This window comes from Mus musculus, chromosome 8, assembly GCF_000001635.26.
Source record: "Mus musculus strain C57BL/6J chromosome 8, GRCm38.p6 C57BL/6J".
Lineage (NCBI taxonomy): Eukaryota > Metazoa > Chordata > Mammalia > Rodentia > Muridae > Mus > Mus musculus.
Genome location: NC_000074.6, coordinates 85,671,292 through 85,689,523, shown reverse-complemented (window position 1 = coordinate 85,689,523; position 18,232 = coordinate 85,671,292). Strand labels below are relative to the sequence as shown.

At 39.4% G+C, this 18,232-nt stretch overlaps 1 protein-coding gene across 7 annotated transcripts in view; it reads left to right on the top strand.

The window, feature by feature from the left end:
- Neto2 (neuropilin (NRP) and tolloid (TLL)-like 2) overlaps window positions 1-18,232 on the top strand; it is a 64,235-nt gene that overhangs the window by 11,429 nt on the left and 34,574 nt on the right. For all 7 annotated transcript variants that reach the window (NR_151665.1, XM_030243818.1, NM_001357287.1 and 4 more), the window contains one exon: window positions 15,394-15,450. Coding sequence is in view for 6 of the 7 variants with exons in the window: in XM_030243818.1 (XP_030099678.1) it covers window positions 15,394-15,450 (57 nt within the window). In the remaining variant the exon portion in view is untranslated. The remainder of the gene's footprint in view (window positions 1-15,393; window positions 15,451-18,232) is intronic.

Genomic DNA, 18,232 nt, shown 5'->3' with positions numbered 1-18,232 from the left:
AGCTCCTCCTACACCATGCCTGCCTGGACACTGCCATGCCCCTGTGTTGATAATGATGGACTGAACCTCTGAAGCCAGCCCCAATTAAATGTTATCCTTACAAGAGTTGCCTTGGTCATAGTGTTTGTTCACAGAAGTAAAACCCTAACTAAGACAGAAGCTGGTACCAGGGACTAGGGTATTGCTGTGATAAGCCTGACCATGCTTTTGTTTGGAAGAATGTGGATTTTGGGACTTTGGATTTAAAATGCAGTGGAATCCTTTGAGTGGAGCTTAATGGCCATCCTGGTCGGAATATGGAAGACTTTGTTGCTGAGAGTAATTTGAACTGTGCAGACCTGGCCCAAGAGGTTTCAGTGGAGAAGAATTTCAGTGTGTGGCATAGAGACTGCTATTGTGGTATTTTGGTGAAGATTGTGCCTGCTTTTTGCCATTGTCAGAAGAATCTGCCTAAGGCTAAGGTAAAAGATTTAGATTAATTGTACTGACAAAGGAAGTCTCAAAAAAGCCCAGCAAAGGCCTAGCAAACACAGAAGTAGATGCTCACAGTCAACTATGGATGGATCACAGGGCCCCCAATGGAGCAGCTAGAGAAAGTACCCAAGGAGCTAAAGGGATCTGCATCCCTCTGGGTAGAACAACATTATGAACTAACCAGTACCCTGGAGCTCTTGCCTCTAGCTGCATATGTATCAAAAGATGGCCTAGTCGGCTATCATTGGAAAGAGAGGCCCATTGGACTTGTAAACTTTATATGCCCCAATACAGGGGAACGCCAGGGCCAAAAAGTGGGAGTGGGTGGGAGGGTATGGGAGACTTTTGGGATAGCATTGGAAATGTAAATGAGGAAAATACCTAATAAAAAGTATTAAAAAAAAAAAAGCCCAGCAGAGACCTTTGTTCTCTGATTAAGTCTCCTGAAGAGCATTTTGAACAAATATAGCAAACTTAGAAAGGAAAAATATAAAATACTTGGTTGAAGTATGAAAGGTGCACCAGGAAGTAAAATGAAGCTAAATCCTGTGTTCAAGGATGTTAAATTAAGGGAGTGATGACCTTGGGGCAAGATCCCATCCAGCTAAATTTAAATCCTTGCATGGTAGTACAAGCCTTTAATCTCAAGAGGTAAAGATAAGCAGATCTCTGAATTCAAGATGAGCCTGGTACAGAGTAAATTTCCAGTAGAGAAAAAATGTAAATCTTGGCATGGTGGACCACACCTTAATCCAGCACTTAGGAGACAGGTATGCAGATCTCTGAGTTCAGTCTACAGAGCACGTTCCAGGACAACCAAGTTTAGGCAGTAAAGAAGTTGGAAAACTGCTGTTGAAAATGTAATATAACGAGGGGGCAATGTTCTAGCCCCAGCAAGTAGCAGATCTCAACAGCTTTAGCCATTTGGCTCTGACTTTATAGTCAAGAGGAGAAAAAAGACTACTGGGACAATTGAGGCTGGCTAGCTGGAGCCAAGAAATTAGTGGCGATTAAGAAGAGACCAGCATCACTGAAGTGAAATCTTCTGGGAAGTGTTTTCTGAGAGCACAAAGAAGCTGTGTTTTAGAGATGATAAGGTTGTACCTCATGCTGCAGTTGCACTTAGTAATGTGTAAGAGTCATTCTGATGGCACTGGTTTGGAAGACATGAAGGAATCATCATGAATTGCAGCTGAGGCTTGGCACTATGAGAGGCCATGGAAAGCCATTGGTAAATGTGCAGCCTCAAGTTGCAGTTGAAAGCCAGAACTGAAGGGATCATGGAAAGAATTAGAGGCTTGGCACCATGAAGAGAGCCTATGAGAGGCTATTGGTGAAGCCTAGTTGCAATAGAAAACCCCAGAATACTGGAGATGCTATAGTTCTCCCTAGGTCATTTAGTAGTTACTGTCACATAGCACTGTGGTATCCAGGGACGGGCAACTTTCCTCATGCACAGATTAACCTAAGATATGGGGCCCAGTGGCGATAGGGTTACCCTATGACGGGAAAGACTGTGACATTAGAGGAACGACCTAAGACAGGAGCCACAGGGGATGGACATAATTACACAGACCTAGTCCAGCCTCATTTTAATAAAACAAAAAGGGGGAGATGTGGAGAGCCGTGCCGCAAGCAATCGCCATTATAAGATGGTGCTGGCTTCTGCTGTGCCTAACTAGTAAACAAGCCTTGTGCGGAAGTGTGAGAATGAACTCACGCCTAGTCACTGCCCATCTCGGGGTGTAGTAATGGGGTGATGGGCGAGCAACAAATCAGGAGCTGACATGCCACATCAGGTGCTGAAACACCACGCTGAGGTCTATATAAGCAGCACCATTTTCCGGGGTCTGGGTCTTCCCTCCTTAAGAAGCAATAAACCTTGCCGCAGAAGAATCCCGTTGTCCGAGTGTGTTCTTGCCGGCGAGAACGATAGCTCGGGACACTTTTACAATGGGATGACCCCAAGAACAGCAGCAGCAGAAGCAGTGGAATGGAGTCAGTCAGCCTAGAGTGCTACAGAAAGCAAGCTCTTTGGAGAAGCCCAGAAGATCATGTGTGAATCTCAGACACTGGAACAACAAGAAGTTGCCTTGGAGCCGCCAAGATGCTAAAGATGCTAGAGCCACGGGATTCTTGCCAAGGAAAGCTGCTAATGGAGTGGAACCAGCCTAGGAGAAAGAAGTTTGTTGGAGTCTATAAAGATGAAAAGGAGTTGGAGATTCGAAGACTGCCTTGACCTCAGACATGGGGATGCAGAGTTTAGAGTTTGCCCAGCTGATTTCCTGCCTTGCTTTAGGGATCGAAGTTAAGTGATTGGATGAATCTCAGAAGAGACTTTTACTTTTAACATTGTTGAGACTGCTATAGACTGTGGGGACTTTGGAAGTGGACTGAATGTATTTTTTTTATTATGCTGTGGTTAGGTATGGCCCCCCATAAACTCATGTGCTTGGACAAGCCTATGGGGCCAGTGATTAGAATGTGATAGTTTGTATATGGTCGTCCCAGGGAGTGGCATGGTTAGGAAGTGTGGCCTTGTCGGAGTAGGTGTGGTCTTGTTGGAGTAGGTGTGTCACTGAGTGTGGGTTTTAAGACCCTTGTCCTAGCTTCCTGGAAGCCAGTCTTCTGTTTGCCTTCAGAAAAAGATGTAGAACCCTTAGCTCCTCCTGCATCATGCCTGCCTGGATGCTGCCATGCTCCTACCTTGATTGATGATAATGGACTGAACCTCAGGACCAATAAGCCAGACCCAATTAAATGCTGTCCTTATAAGAGTTGCCTTAGTGTCTGTTCACAGCAATAAAACCCTAAGATAAGAGTGATGAGCCAAACAAATGATCATTCCAAAATCTTGCCAACACTTAGTTCTCTGCTGGTACAAATTAACAATTGAAAATATAGACAGTTTGAAGATTACTCCAACACTCCATTAAATTCTTGTAGATAATTTAGGCTGGCTTAGCAAATATATCCTTCTAATGTGGTTCATATTTCCTCTATTAGAATAATCTGGTTTTGTTAAGGCCTAGGTAGAATGTTAAGGTCTAGGTAACTATTACCTGTGTAGTCTGCCATTTTGCAGTTACTAATGTCATAAGAAAACTTTTTCAAATGCTGTTACTGCTGTTACTAGGATATTCTGTGCTTTGGTGTTCTTGGAAACTAATCACAACAATAGTTAATTAGAACTGCTTTGTATAGTTAGCTTGAACCTGAACCAACTACCCAACAGCACTTCCTACACCTCTGTATGAGCTTTTATGGTATTTGCTTTTAGTTGTCCCTGGGAATGACTCCAACATAAGAGAAACACCTGCACCAATATAAGAAACTATTTGGAATAAGACTTCTATTTTGAGTAAGGGTCAAATAAAATTTAATTCCTAAAGCCTCCCTGGGAATTGATACCCTGCTTGGCAGAAAGAGACATGTAGGTGGGTAATTGACATCCTAGTTGGCAAGTTAAGACATTAATACTAGGAAAGGCAAGTCCCCTGCAATAGTTGAATACCCCCAACCAAAGGGAACAGGATGAATGTACAACAAAGACGTATACTTAAGGAAATACCGTATCCCTAAATCCTGATTGGTGGAATAACTTGGCACAGATGTTTGTAGATCTCAGGCATAAGAAGCCCTATAGCATCTTGACTCAGTGTCACAGTCACCTCCCAAGTCTGACATGCGTCCTTGATTGATCAGTCCTGAGGCTTATGCTCAATAAACTATCCCTGTCTGACTGAGATCAGTGTTCGTGTGGCTTGTGAGCTAACTCCTAGACCCCCAACAACTTTTACATGACTCATACCAAGAAGTCTGTACTGCAAGCCTCCATTTCTGTCATAAGCCTGTCCTCTAGAAAGTATAAGGACTTCAATTCTGTCAAACTTCTGTCATATTTATGTAAAAGTAACTTTTATTTGCCTGAAGCAATTGTTGTCTTGGAGGCTTACAGCCTTTGTCTGATAACCTAGGCCTAGTTCTGGAAGCTTCTAGCCTCTGTAAAATCTTATCTAGACATAAAATGTTTTCTACCTCTGAGACATACTGCTGAATAAGCTCACCCTTTGTAGTTCTTTCTGATCTCTGGCTGGCTGGATCAATTCAGCTGTTCTGGTTCAAAACTCCACAATGACTGGTTCAATCTGGCTTCTTTCAGCTTCTGACTGAATTGTTCTGCTTGGCCTCATACTAACTTTGGCAATATGTTCTAATCTTCTGGCTTCTTTTGTCTTCACCTGTGTCTAGTTTGTTCTCTTTCTACAACCAGGCTCTGTAAAACTGTCCTGGTACAACTGTGTCCTTCTTCTCCTGCATTGCTCTTTCTGTTGCCTCTTTTTCTCTCTAGTCTCATGAGAGTAGGGCATATCCTATTCTGTCAAATTGTTCTCTGATTTGTCACTTTGTCTGCCTCTCAATTAGATATCATTTTGAAACATGTGTGCTTCCTTCTACAAACTAAATTTACCTTCATTGTTTGGGATTGAAGGTGTGTACTAAGGGCATGTCTGCATTTCAGCCAGATCAGAGAAACCTAGAATATGGATGTGATCAGAGCAGCCATGTTGCTGCATTAAAATTCCTCTAAATATTTGGGGTTATTTCTTGATACATAAGGATCTGAATCTTACCTTTAATACCCTTAAGACATTCAACTTCTCCTCTTCCTCCCTGCACTAAAAGACATTTCTGGGGACTTTTAGAACTTTCAAGTTACAGAACTGGCCACCAGATTTATCTTTGGTGTTCTAATCTCTCTACAATTTACTGAAAATTTTCTCTCCTAATCCTACTCAGTGGTTCTACAATGGGAAACAGTTCCTCAAAGATGTCAGAGAATGAACGACACTAACCCTCACTTTGTGATTTCCCAGTTACATCCCTTCTTTCCATATTTTTTATGGTTTTTTTTTCTTTTTTTTCCAATTTTTTATTAGGTATTTTCTTCATTTACATTTCAAATGCTATCCCAAAAGTCCCCCATACCCTCCCCCCTCCCCCACTCCCCTACCTACCCACTCCCACTTCTTGGCCCTGGTGTTCCACTGTACTGGGACATATAAAGTTTGCAAGACCAAGGGGCCTCTCTTCCCAGTGATGGCCAACTAGGCCATCTTCTGCTACATATGCAGCTAGAGACACGAGCTCTGGGGGTACTGGTTAGTTTATGTTGTTGTTCCACCTATAGAGTTGCAGACCCTTTTAGCTCCTTGGATACTTTCTCTAGCTCCTCCATTGGGGGCCCTCTGATCCATCCAATAGCTGACTGTGAGCATCCACTTCTGTGTTTGACAGGCACCGGCATAGTCTCACAAGAGACAGCTATGACAGAGTCCTTTCAGCAAAATCTTGCTGGCATATGCAATGGTGTCTCCATTTGGAGGCTGATTATGGGATGGATCCCCTGGTGCGGCAGTCTCTAGATGGTCCATCCTTTCGTCTCAGCTCCAGCCTTTGTCTATGTAACTCCTTCCATGGGTGTTTTGTTCCCAATTCTAAGAAGGGGCAAAGTGTCCACACTTTGGTCTTCGTTCTTCTTGAGTTTCATATATTTTGCAAATTGTATTTTGTATCTTGGGTATTCTAAGTTTCTGGGCTAATATCCATTTATCAGTGAGTACATATCATGTGAGTTCTTTTGTGATTGGGTTACCTCACTCAGGATGATACCCTCTAGGTCCATCCATTTGCCTAGGAATTTCATAAATTCATTCTTTTTAATAGCTGAGTAGTACTCCATTGTGTAAATGTACCACATTTTCTGTATCCATTCCTCTGTTGAGGGACATCTGGGTTCTTTCCAGCTTCTGGCTATTATAAATAAGGCTGCTATGAACATAGTAGAGCATGTGTTCTTATTACAAATTGGAACATCCTCTGGATATATGCCCAGGAGACGTATTGCGAGATCCTCCGGTAGTACTATGTCCAATTTTCTGAGGAACTGCCAGAATGATTTCCAGAGTGGTGTACAAGCTTGCAATCCCAACAACAATGGAGGAGTGTTCCTCTTTCTCCACATCCTCGCCAGCATCTGCTGTCACCTGAATTTTTGATCTTAGCCATTCTGACTGGTGTGAGGTGGAATCCCAGGGTTGTTTTGATTTGCATTTCCCTGATGATTAAGGATGCTGAGCATTTTTTCAGGTGCTTCTCAGCCATTTGGTATTCCTCAGGTGAGAATTCTTTGTTTATCTCTGAGCCCCATTTTTTAATGGGGTTATTTGAATTTCTGGAGTCCACCTTCTTGAGTTCTTTATATATATTGGATATTAGTCCCCTATCTGATTTAGGATAGGTAAAGATCCTTTCCCAATCTGTTGGTGGCCTTTTTGTCTTATTGACAGTGTCTTTTGCCTTACAGAAGCTTTGCAATTTTATGAGGTCCCATTTGTCGATTCTTGATCTTACAACATAAGCAATTGCTGTTCTATTCAGGAATTTTTTCCCCTGTGCCCATATCTTCGAGGCTTTATGGAAGAGACCCTAAGAATCCTGCCTCAGTTCAAAGAAGGTGAAATAGACCATTCAGTTAGTACAGACAGCAGCTAGACCTACTGGCCTAAAGTCTGTTCTGTATGTATGAAGTTGCTGTCTCACTGAACAGTTATCATGGGATCTTCTTTCATCTGTGTCCCTCTCTCTATTTAAGCTATTTTCAACTCTCACTATACCCAATACCTCTACTAGCAGTCCACATATGAAATTCTTTTCCTCCTCAACTCATCTCACTATCACTTGTAACATTTCTGATGTTCTGCTTCCTCTTTCAGACTGTGGTGTCCCTTCTGAACTTTTGCCTTAACTCATCATTTTCTCCTCCCTGACTAGGTGCACAAGAAACTCCTTTGTGGATCACATATTACTACAGTTAGTTTTCGAAAGATTTTATCTCTGATGCTCCAAATCAGATTAACTATAGTTTCCCTTCATAAGATAATATAATCTAAACCTTTTTCTAAAACTAGAGCTATAATGGGTTGATCTTGGGCTACTGTGTATTCAAATGCTAAATACTGTATCTCAAGACCTGGTTGCTCCAAGATGAGCAGATCCTCACATATACCAGCTTTTGTTGTGTAAACCTTGCACCCAAATTATCCCTGATTGGCTAGCAAAGATGCCTGTTGCCTGAGCTAGGCAGAAGAGGGTGAGTGGTTGTGAAGGTTCCCGGACTTGGGGTCTCAGTCAGGGACCACAAGGGAAGAGGACAGGATGAGAAGGAAGAAATCACTATAGACTAGGTAAAACCTGAGTGCATGGCCATGTGGGCCAGCCTGATGGAGTAGGAGTAGCCCAGGAGGAACATGGCAAGTGATATTTCGGGGTTATTGACAGGGAAGTAGACAAAATAGCATAGAGGATAGATATCTATCAGCTCTAGTGCTTTAAGGCTTTTTACAAATATAAAGGTTTGCATCCTTTATTTGGGAACTAAATGATCTAAGGTGAGGTAGAAAGCCCCAAATAATATTTACCACAACATAGATTTCCTTTCACTGATTATAGCAACTTTATACAGTCAATAGATACATTTTGAGGGTCACATATAACCTGAGTGTATTCTGTAAAGGCAGAGAATTTTTACTTGCTTAGGACAACCAATGAAAGTAAGGACCATATCCTTGGGTGTTATTAAGACTCCAAGAGTTCAAACAAAAGTACATGAACTTAGATGACAGTCTTTCAAGAAACAAGCATATCAATGTCATAGTGACACTAAGCTGCGTGGTGTCCTTACCAACCTTAGGTTTGTGCCACCAACTAATAAAGGATCAAGATATTTTCTGCATGAACAGGAGTGGGAAATGGGAACAGGGAGGACAGGAGCATCATTTGATTTAAGTAACATCTTTGGATGGATCTTAATTGTCATCCCATCCTGCACAATTAATTTTTATCTTTTGTGTCTTAACTTCCTAGGATATTGACAAAGTAGTCAAATAGAAAAAGCAACATTACTGGAAGCCCTTATTCATCACTCTCATTAAGTATATTGACTTTGTATATATGTCCCTAGAACAACCCTGGAAAGACAAATTATGCTTCCAGAGTCATCTCCCACTGTCTAATGGTCCATTTGAAGTCTGATGACATTTATTCACCTTTCCACCTCACAGGATGTATTGGCTATGGCTGGCATGTGTTCACACTGGGTTGAAGCTTTCCCTTAGCACTAGTCTAGAACCATGGAAACCATAGAACCTCAGTAGGAGGATCCCCTAGGAACTTTGTATTCCTGAAAGGATTCATTATACTAGACGATTTATTCAGATTGTAAAATCAGCCTGTCAGTATCTCTTAACATCCTCAGTCATTTAGGTAAGTCGCACAGACCAATGGAAGGACATAGTAAGAATTCATAAAATATTTAGTTTGCCATTGCCCAAGGCCCTTCCCTCAGTTCACCTCAACTCTCCACTCCTGCAGGAAGACATTTTTTATCTCCTTTTGGAATCATTACTGTCTGCTCAATACATTTAGCATCTAAGTGTCAGACAAATTGCCTCATCAGCCTGTGCTCATTAGAGGATATGTATAATACTGCAAAGGGTTGCTTAACACCCTACAGTGTACTGCTACCTTTGTTAAATATTACTTCAACTGCCTATTCCCAGGATTTCAAACTCTTATGTCCCAAAGCCTAGAGAGTGTATTAGAAAAAATATTAGCTTAGGTTCCCTCTAGCCCCAACTAAAGGGATTCCATAAATACTATTAACTAACTTATGTCTTTCCCAACATGGAAACTTTTTTCAACTTGTGTACACCTAAGCTAAAGAGTATAGATGTAGGGTTCATTTCTAGGGTTGTACCATTTACAGCAGCCTCCTGACTCTTTTGATCTCAACTAATGAATCTCAATACCTGCCACTAGTACCAAAATCAAGTTTTTTTAAAAAGCCTACATTCCACAAGAAATAAGATGACAATATGAGAAAACAGCTTCTCCTCTCGCAAGAACAAGAATAGTGCAACTTCAAAATGAATTTGCGTCAGCTGGAAACTTGTAGATTTTCTTTACACTTTTTTTCTGTGATATATTTTCTTTCTTCATAGTCCTGCAACACCAATGTCTCTTTGTTTATCATATAAAGTGACAACCATACCAATTCTTTAATCCTCTTCTAACAGACTTCTCTAAAGGTCTTCACTTGGCTAGTTTGACCCACCATGAGAGGGAATCATAACCTCTAGCAACTCCCTGGTCCTTATGTCTTTCCCACTCAGCTTCTCTGCCATTGAAATCTAATAGTGAGTTTCATGATTACTCTGGCTATCCTAGTCATCCCTACCGCCCTGCACAGAGCCTTCCTTAACTTAACCTTATTTCTGCCTCTAGATTTGTATCTAGAGCAATTCTTTAAAATAAAAAATAATAATAATAAAAATTTTAAAAAGCTAACCTCCATTGTTCCAACATGAACCTTCCACCTTGTCCTGGTCAGCTGGGAAACCTACCCTCTCCCATCACAAGCCCGTGAACCACTGCCTGCTTTTCTTCCTCACTGACTTGCTGTTCTTTCCTTCTTACCTCCCTCTCCACTGAAAGTCATCTTAACCTTAAAAACATGCCAGGGCTCACTTGTGTCTTTGTTGGGATTATTTTCATTTGTGCTACTAGAACAGGTCTTGGCAATTAGAAATTGGAGGTACCTACCTCTTAGATATCTGGCCATGTAAATCCATATTACAAATAGACTACTATACTCACCTCAGACATCACAGTGTAAAGACAGGCTTTTTAATTATTTCAGATTAATCACCCTGATGCCAGCCCTTCATTATAATAACAGCTGGGGGCATAAGGGTATGATTTACCAAGAGGAATTATCCTGGTGGTTGAGCTAGACATGGAAGAAATACTAGGAACTTTGCTAGAAATTGGTACTCCCTAGAATGAATACATAATTGGAAACTTTTCTGGGTTTTTAATGTTTCTTATTATTTTTGTGTATGAGTGAGGACATACACGTGCAAAAACATACACATGGAGATCAGAGAACACCTCTAAAGAGTCTGTTCTAGGAATTGAACTTAGCCTTATTCAGAAAGTGCTTTTACACCAGTCATCACACTGGTCCTTTCTGTGCTGTTAAAACAGTCACCAGTTCCACTGCCAAAGACCATGAAGCCCCACCAGAGCTCCTTAGACCCCTGTGCTCAAATTCAAATACTTCTAAATAAAAGTCCTTGTTGCATAGGGCCATGTTTGTCCTATTGCAAGTTCCTCAATTTCTACCTGAATATTTTAGGCCAGATTCAATTGGAAACTTTAAAACTCTTAAAGTTGGCTAAATCTCCAAAGTGCCTTATCTGGCACTGGTCCCCTCTTGGAGTTTTCCCTACCACTTCCAATGATTCTCTTTATACTAGAAATGTCATTTGACTTTCTCTTTAAGAGCACCATAACCTGTTTTAACAGGTTAAAACAAAAGCTCTCTAACCAAACTCAGTGTAATGTTAAAACTTTTTAAGATTCTGAATTTATTTCAACAAGAAGCCAAAACCTGCTTAACCAAAGAGGTTTTGGAGATCTCATAGTTATGCTCTCACTGACATTTAGTTCCAAAAAGAGTACCATGCGACTGGCTACATTCAAAATAAAGTCTGGTAACAATTTACTGACAGAGGGGTGGGTTGGTGCCACATATGTACTTTTTTATGGAGAAACCACAAGCTGAATTTTGGGGGTCCTCTACTTACAAATTCCTATTTCACTGCCAAGATAAACAAACCTAACTAATGAGCTATTTGACTTACAGTAAGCTATGTTTTGTTTTGTTTGGTGGTTTGGTTTGATTTTGAGACAGGGTTTCACTGTGCAGTCCTAGATACCCTAGAACTCACTGTGTAGCCCTAGATGTCCTGGAACTCACTATGTAGACCAGGCTGGCATGGAACTCACAGAAACCCACCTGTCTTTACCTCCTGAGTACTGGAGTTACATGTGTATACCCCAGCCAGCCTTAAACTTTAAATATCAACCAGTAAGCACTGAACACTTGGGCCAAGCAGCTAGAGAACCTAACTAGTAACCTAGGCAGTAACTTTATGTAAGCCAGACCTTCTTTATTGCTTTCGATCACACTAACAATTTATGCCAATGGCTCTGTCTCCCCAGTTTGCATATTACTTGATGGAAGTCTGTCTTTTTGCCTTAAATTTTTTCTTAGTGATAAATTTTTTGTTTTTATTAAATCTAAATTTTTGTAGAATATGATTTTAATATTTTCAGTTGTTAATATTCAAACAGAATAATTATTTTAAGATATATTTCATTGTTATGTCTCCCTTTTAATTTCTAATTTTATTAATTTGGATACTGTCTCTGTACCCTCTGGTTACTCTGGCAAAAGGCTTATCTATCTTGTTGATTTTCTCAAAGAACCAGCTCCTGGTTTTGTTGATTCTTGGTATAGTTCTTTTTGTTTCTATTTGGTTGGTTTCAGCCCTGAGTTTGATTATTTCCTGCCATCTGCTCCTCTTGGGTGTATTTGCTTCTTTTTGTTCTAGAGCTTTCAGGTGTGCTGTTAAGCTGCTAGTGTAAGTTCTCCAGTTTCTTTTTTTCTGACATAGGTTTTTGGTTTTTTCTTTTTATCATAGTTGTACTATTGGTTTCTTGGCTTCTGTGGTTAATGTCTTTTTTTTAAAAAAAGATTATTTGCTTTTATTGAAATAAAATGTATGAATGTTTTACCTGCAGGTGTGTACCACGTGTGGGCCTGGTATCCTTGGAAGCCAGAGAGGGCATTGGATCCACTGGAACTGGAGTTACAGGTGGATTTTAGCACCATGTGGGTGCTGGGACCTGAACCCCAGTCCTCTACAAGAACATTATGTGCTCTTAATCCCTGAAACATCTTTCCAGTCCATATTTGTTGATTTCTTACCTTGTCTACTGGCTTTGTGGCACTAGCTTTTAAACTATGTCATAAATTTGAAAACATGAAAAAATTTTATATATATCATTCTGTAAGGAAAAGAAAAGGAACAAAAATTTTTGACTAGTTATGTTCATCTGCATGATACCCCATAGGAGACAGTTTCCTCTGATGTTTTACTTCAGTTCCTAATATTTTGAAGTTGGGAGTATGTTTTATTTTGTTTTGTTTTAATCATAAATCTTCTTGGGGGCTGGAGAAATGGTTCAGCAGTTAAGAGCACTGACTGCTCTTCCAAAGGTCCTGAGTTCAATTCCCAGCAACCACATGGTGGCTCACAACCATCTGTAATGAGATCCGATGCCCTCTTCTGGGGTGTCTGAAGATAGCTACAGTGTACTTACATATAATAAATAAATCTTTTTTCAAAAAAGTCTTTATTTTGTTGTAGTTGTTTTTAAGTTGCAGGCTCTGTTCCTCTAACTCAGTCCCAGTATAAAGATGGGAAGTGTTTTGGGTTTAGTTTTGTTTTGTTTTATTTTGAGATAAGATCTCACCATGTAACTCTAACTGTTCTAGAACTCACTGAGACCCTCTGCTTCTTGAGTTTTGAGATTAAAGACATGTGCCACCACACCTAAAATGGGAATTTAAAAAAAAAAAGGATTTTTCATTCCTGCATGAGATCTTTAATATTGTCTGCAACCAACAAAAGAGAAAGGCAGTTAATATAGTTGAAAGAAGACAAAGGTTAATATGGATCCAAGAAACCAAAGATGAAGAGGTTAAATATTTAGGTATTAAGATGTAAAATAAGTAACAAGAACTTTATTTTTGTACATTGAGGACCTTGTTAATAACTGAAGGCATGCTATTAAATAAATAAACCTATGCTGTTTCTCTCTCTCTCTCTTTCTCTCTCTCTCTCTCCCTCCCTCCCTCCCTCCCTCCGTCCCTCATTTGACAAAGTCTCCCTCTCCCTAGTTGACCCTGCATCTTAATTATGTCATTCATCTCTCTCCCTTCCAATTCCACAATCATTTCTCTGCTTCAGTAAGTCACCATTGCTTCTCAAATGTCTTTTTATAAGTTTAGCCTCCACATAACTATTAAGATATTTGTTTGAAACTTATATGATGTATACTCTTGGTTTAAGAATCGAGTGACTAGGTGTAGTGGTGCACACTTTTAATCCCAACAGATCTCTGAATTCTAGGCCAGCCTGGTCTACCTAGCAGTTCCAGGCCAGCCAAGGCTACAAAAAAAACAAAAATGTAAATAAAAATATAAACTTATAGTGAGGAACTAGACATGTAGTTAAATGTTACTGCACTTGGCTAGCATGCACAAGGCTATGGGTTCATTCCCTAGCACCACAAATTAATTAATACCTACAGTGGTTGTTGTAATTGAAAGTCCAAATCCATCAACATGGTATTTAAGAGTTTTTACTCTCCAATCTTAATCTTCCTTTTTCTAACCTACTATATCACTGTATTTCTTCCACATGGGTCCAAGTCCAATAAGGTCTGGCAGAATATCTCTCTCTTTCCAATGTTTTCCTCATTCTATTCTTTTACTTCCAAAAAAGAAATGAATATCAGTTCCACTCTCTATGCTTCCATTATATAATCTGTAAACGTCTCTTTTGTCTATGACAGCTGACTCTCTGAAGATTCTAATTGCCCTAATATCTACCATTAATTTAGCAGAATGCTGGTGTATTTGATATGATATGCACATCAGTAAGAATAGACACTTAATACTAGTACATCTTCCTGATTTTGAAAGTAAGCAAAATAAACTAAAAAGGCTTCAGAGCTAGTACAGTGGTATAAGGCCAAGTCTAAGCTCTTATATTCACCTAATTCCTGACGTCCATCCTGTTAGGCATTTTGCTGATTTGTCTAGCCATACCTTTGCCTTCCCAGAACTTGCCCTTCATAAGTGATATTGATTAAATGAATACCCACTCCAGGTCACATAGTAGTTTGGTCAGGCTGATAGTATGTTTCCACTCAATGGAAAAGGCACCGTTCATAAAAATATCTTTAAAATCTCCAAAACATACACACATACAGAAAAAAGAAATATACTGTTGGTTGGGCCTCTAATATTGGAGGAGAGGAATAAAATAGCTTTAATGTTTAAATATGGCCTTTTGCTATGGCATAAACCACGGCACAATGGTGCACAATAGCAGTTTCAGTTGACTTTTAAAAGTCAGGTTATCCAGTTGACCTTTGGTAGAACATGCCACAAAGCCAGCCAAATGCATAAACACTCTCCAGGTAGAGTAAATAGAATAGTTAAGCTTAGCAAAATCCTGCACAACACATATATGTGAGCTTGCTTTCATATTGAAAAAATTGTTTTAAATGTTTTAAATAGTATTTATTAGTGCTAATATAAACAAGTACAAAATCAGTTATATCTTTTCTTTGGTTGTAGTAGGGATCAAATAATAAATAGAATATAGCATTTACTTGTTTACATTGTGAATATGTGCAAATTCATTTATTTACATTGTAAATATGTGTGCATATGTGTTCATATGTTCTTATTTATTTATTTACATTGTGAATATGTGCAAATTCATTTATTTACATTGTGAATATGTGAGTGTATGCATATGTGTTCATATGTTCACACACTCCCACCATGGTAGTCATGGGAACTTTCAGGAGTTCTTCTACCATGCAGATTCCAGAGATCAAACTCAAGAGTATCAGGCTCACTGACAAGCACCTTTACCCAGCTATCTCACCAGCCCAAGGATGTAATGTTTAGTGTATTAAAGACTCAATAGTGAATGCTGGTGAGGACTGGTGATTTTTAAGCCAAGTGTCGTGGCACATTTTTATAATCTAGCACTTGGGAGATAAAGGAAGGAAGATTTTGAGTTCAAAGCCAGCTTCACCTCTATAACACTACCCATCTAATAATAAGTGCAATCAGATTTTCATTATAGATTAGTAAAAATGTAATATCAATTCAACTTTTTAACTACTTTTTTTCTGTTCTTTCTTTAGTGTTGCTGATAACAGTACTTGTCGTGGAAGGGATTGCTGTGGCCCAAAAAACCCAAGGTAAAGTATAGACAGTGGCACATGTCATGTTCAGAGCAGTTTGAAAAAATTACAACTTTAGAATGCTATGTCATAATCATTTCTTAGTTTGATCTCAAACCATGTGATAAAATATAATGACCAAAAACAGCCTGGGAGAAGAAAGGAATTACTTGGCAGTCTCACATTGTACAGCCTCACACTGTAGTCCCTCATGAAAAGAAGCCGGAACAGGAACCAGGTGGAGCAGGAGCCTAGAAACAAGAACTGGAGCAGAGCCTTATGGAGGAGCACTGTTCACTGCCTTACACCTCATGGCTTCCTCAGCCAGAATCAACTGCCCAGGATGACCCTACCTGGAGTGGGCCATCCCACATCAATCATTCGTCAAGACAATGTCCCATGAACTGGCCTACAGGCCAATCTTCTGAAATCTTTTTTCAATTTAGGTACCCTCTCAGATGACTCTAGCTTAGTTGACAAAAAAAAAAAAAATATATATATATATATATATATATATATATATTAACCAACACATTGTTCTTGAATATTGCAATGACCTAAAGCTTTCTGTCAACCTATAGACCTCAGTTTAGACCTCAGTTTAGCCAAAATCAGCTACAGTTAACTAAATTGTCTACAAAAAGCTTGCCCTGATAAACTTTTTTAAAGCCAAAATCACTGGTAGCTTTTAGTACACTGTTAACTACATCTAAAATTAAATGAAATTCACAGTTCTATCACTTAGAAAAATAAAAGTGTCTTTTCAAGTGTGAACAAGTAAAGTCTTTCAGTACAGTCTTCAAAGCCAGTTTGGTCCTACTGTAATGGCTAGTGTGGGTTTTTCTTGAAGCAAATTTTATATCAGCATTTAGTGCATTTTCTGTACAACTTTATTTTTTAAATTCATCAAAGTTATATGTTTAAGTGATAAAACTCGAATTATAAACTTTATTTTGTGTGGAAAAAGATGGACACATATGCCACAGTGCCCATCTGTAGAGTCGACCAGCTTTGGGGAGTGGGTTCTTTCCTCCTGCTTCCTGAGTTATGGTGGCAGAAGCCGTGATCACCACTTGTGTTTCATCACTGGCCCTTTTGACAAACCTCTGTCTCCAAAAATATTTACATTATGATTCATAACAGTAGCAAAATTATAGTTATGAAAAAGCAATGAAAATAATTTTATGGTTGGGGGTCACCACAACATGAGGAACTGTATTAAAGGGTCACAGAATTGGGAAAGTTGAGACCCACTGCTCTAAACCATCTTAACCCACAAATAACTGCTTTTTTTTAAATTTTAGAATCTTTATATAGCATACTTTAAATAGCTGCTGCTTTTTTGTCATTTCAGTTTTAAAGATTGGCTACTGATTTCTTGCCATGAAACATGAGATGTTGGTGTATTGACATACCTACTGTCCACCCCTTTACATATTATAAGCATTCTCTTTATTTCTGTTGAACTGTCCTTATAGATATAACTGCATCATAATTCAGGATAAATCAGCATTCAGAACTAGGCCTTGTGGTGCATGCCTTTAATCCATGCTACTTGTGAGACTGAGGGAGGAAGTTAAAAATTCAAAGCTGACCTGACCTTGTCTGGGTAACATTTCAAAACCTATCTTACCAATAAATAAATCAACAAACAAACATAAGACTCTGTACTCAGAATTTAAGCCACTAGTCAAAGTGTTTCAATATGAATTTTTTCTTTGAGTTTAGGAATATTTTGGTTCAGTTCAATTTTTTAAATTTCCTCCATTTTCTCTGTTATGTTTTTTCAGGAATTCATATTATTTACTTATAGCCTTCTTGGGTTTTATTACTTATCTTAGTTAGGGTTTTACTTCCGTGAACAAACACTATGACCAAGGCAACTCTTAAAAGGATAACATTTAATTGAGGCTGGCTTACATGTACAGAGATTCAGTCCATCACCATCAACATGGGAGCATGGCAGTGTCCAGGCAGGCTGGGAGCATGGCAGTGTCCAGGCAGGCATGGTGCAGGAGGAACTGAGAGTTCAACATCTTGTTCCAAAGCAAACAGGAGAAGACTGGCTTCCAGGCAGCAAGGATGAGGGTCTTAAAGCCCATACCCACAGTAACACACCTACTCTAACAAGGCCACACCTCCCAATAGTGCCACCCCCCTGGGCCAAGCATATACAAACCAACACATTACTGTTATACAAAGTGGTGGGTTTATTATGAAATTTAATAATGAATTAAATATAAAATTTAATTTCTATATAGTTTCACACATACTTTTGCCCAATAGTCTCTCTGAGCCTGTCTGAAACAGTGATCCAGCTCTTTTGATGTGTGAAATCAACTCACTGAGCAATTGAAGGGCACTGGTACAGTTCAGTAAAGTTTAACACACACCCACAGGCATCCTATCTCTGCCTTAAACTTGCTGAGTTTTTTCATTTTCTCTATTTGGTGAAGCTTAATTCTTTTAATCTTTTTTTTTAGAATGTGCTTCTTAGCCAGGTGGTGGTAGCACATTTTAATCTCAGCACTTAGGAGGCAGAGGCAGGCAGATCTCTGTGAGTTCGAGGCCAGCCTGGTTTACAGAGCAAGTTCCAAGATAACCAGGATATACAGAGAAACCCTGTCTCAAAAAAAAGTACTTTTGTTTTATGAATATATTTGCTTTCCTATCTCTGGGGAAATTACATGAAACCCTGTTGTTACTGGTTGGTTGGTTGGTTGGTTGGTTGGTTGATAGCGTAGGTTTATTGTTTATTTTAATTTTATTGCATGGGCTGTCTATACTTAGGGTTGCTTTA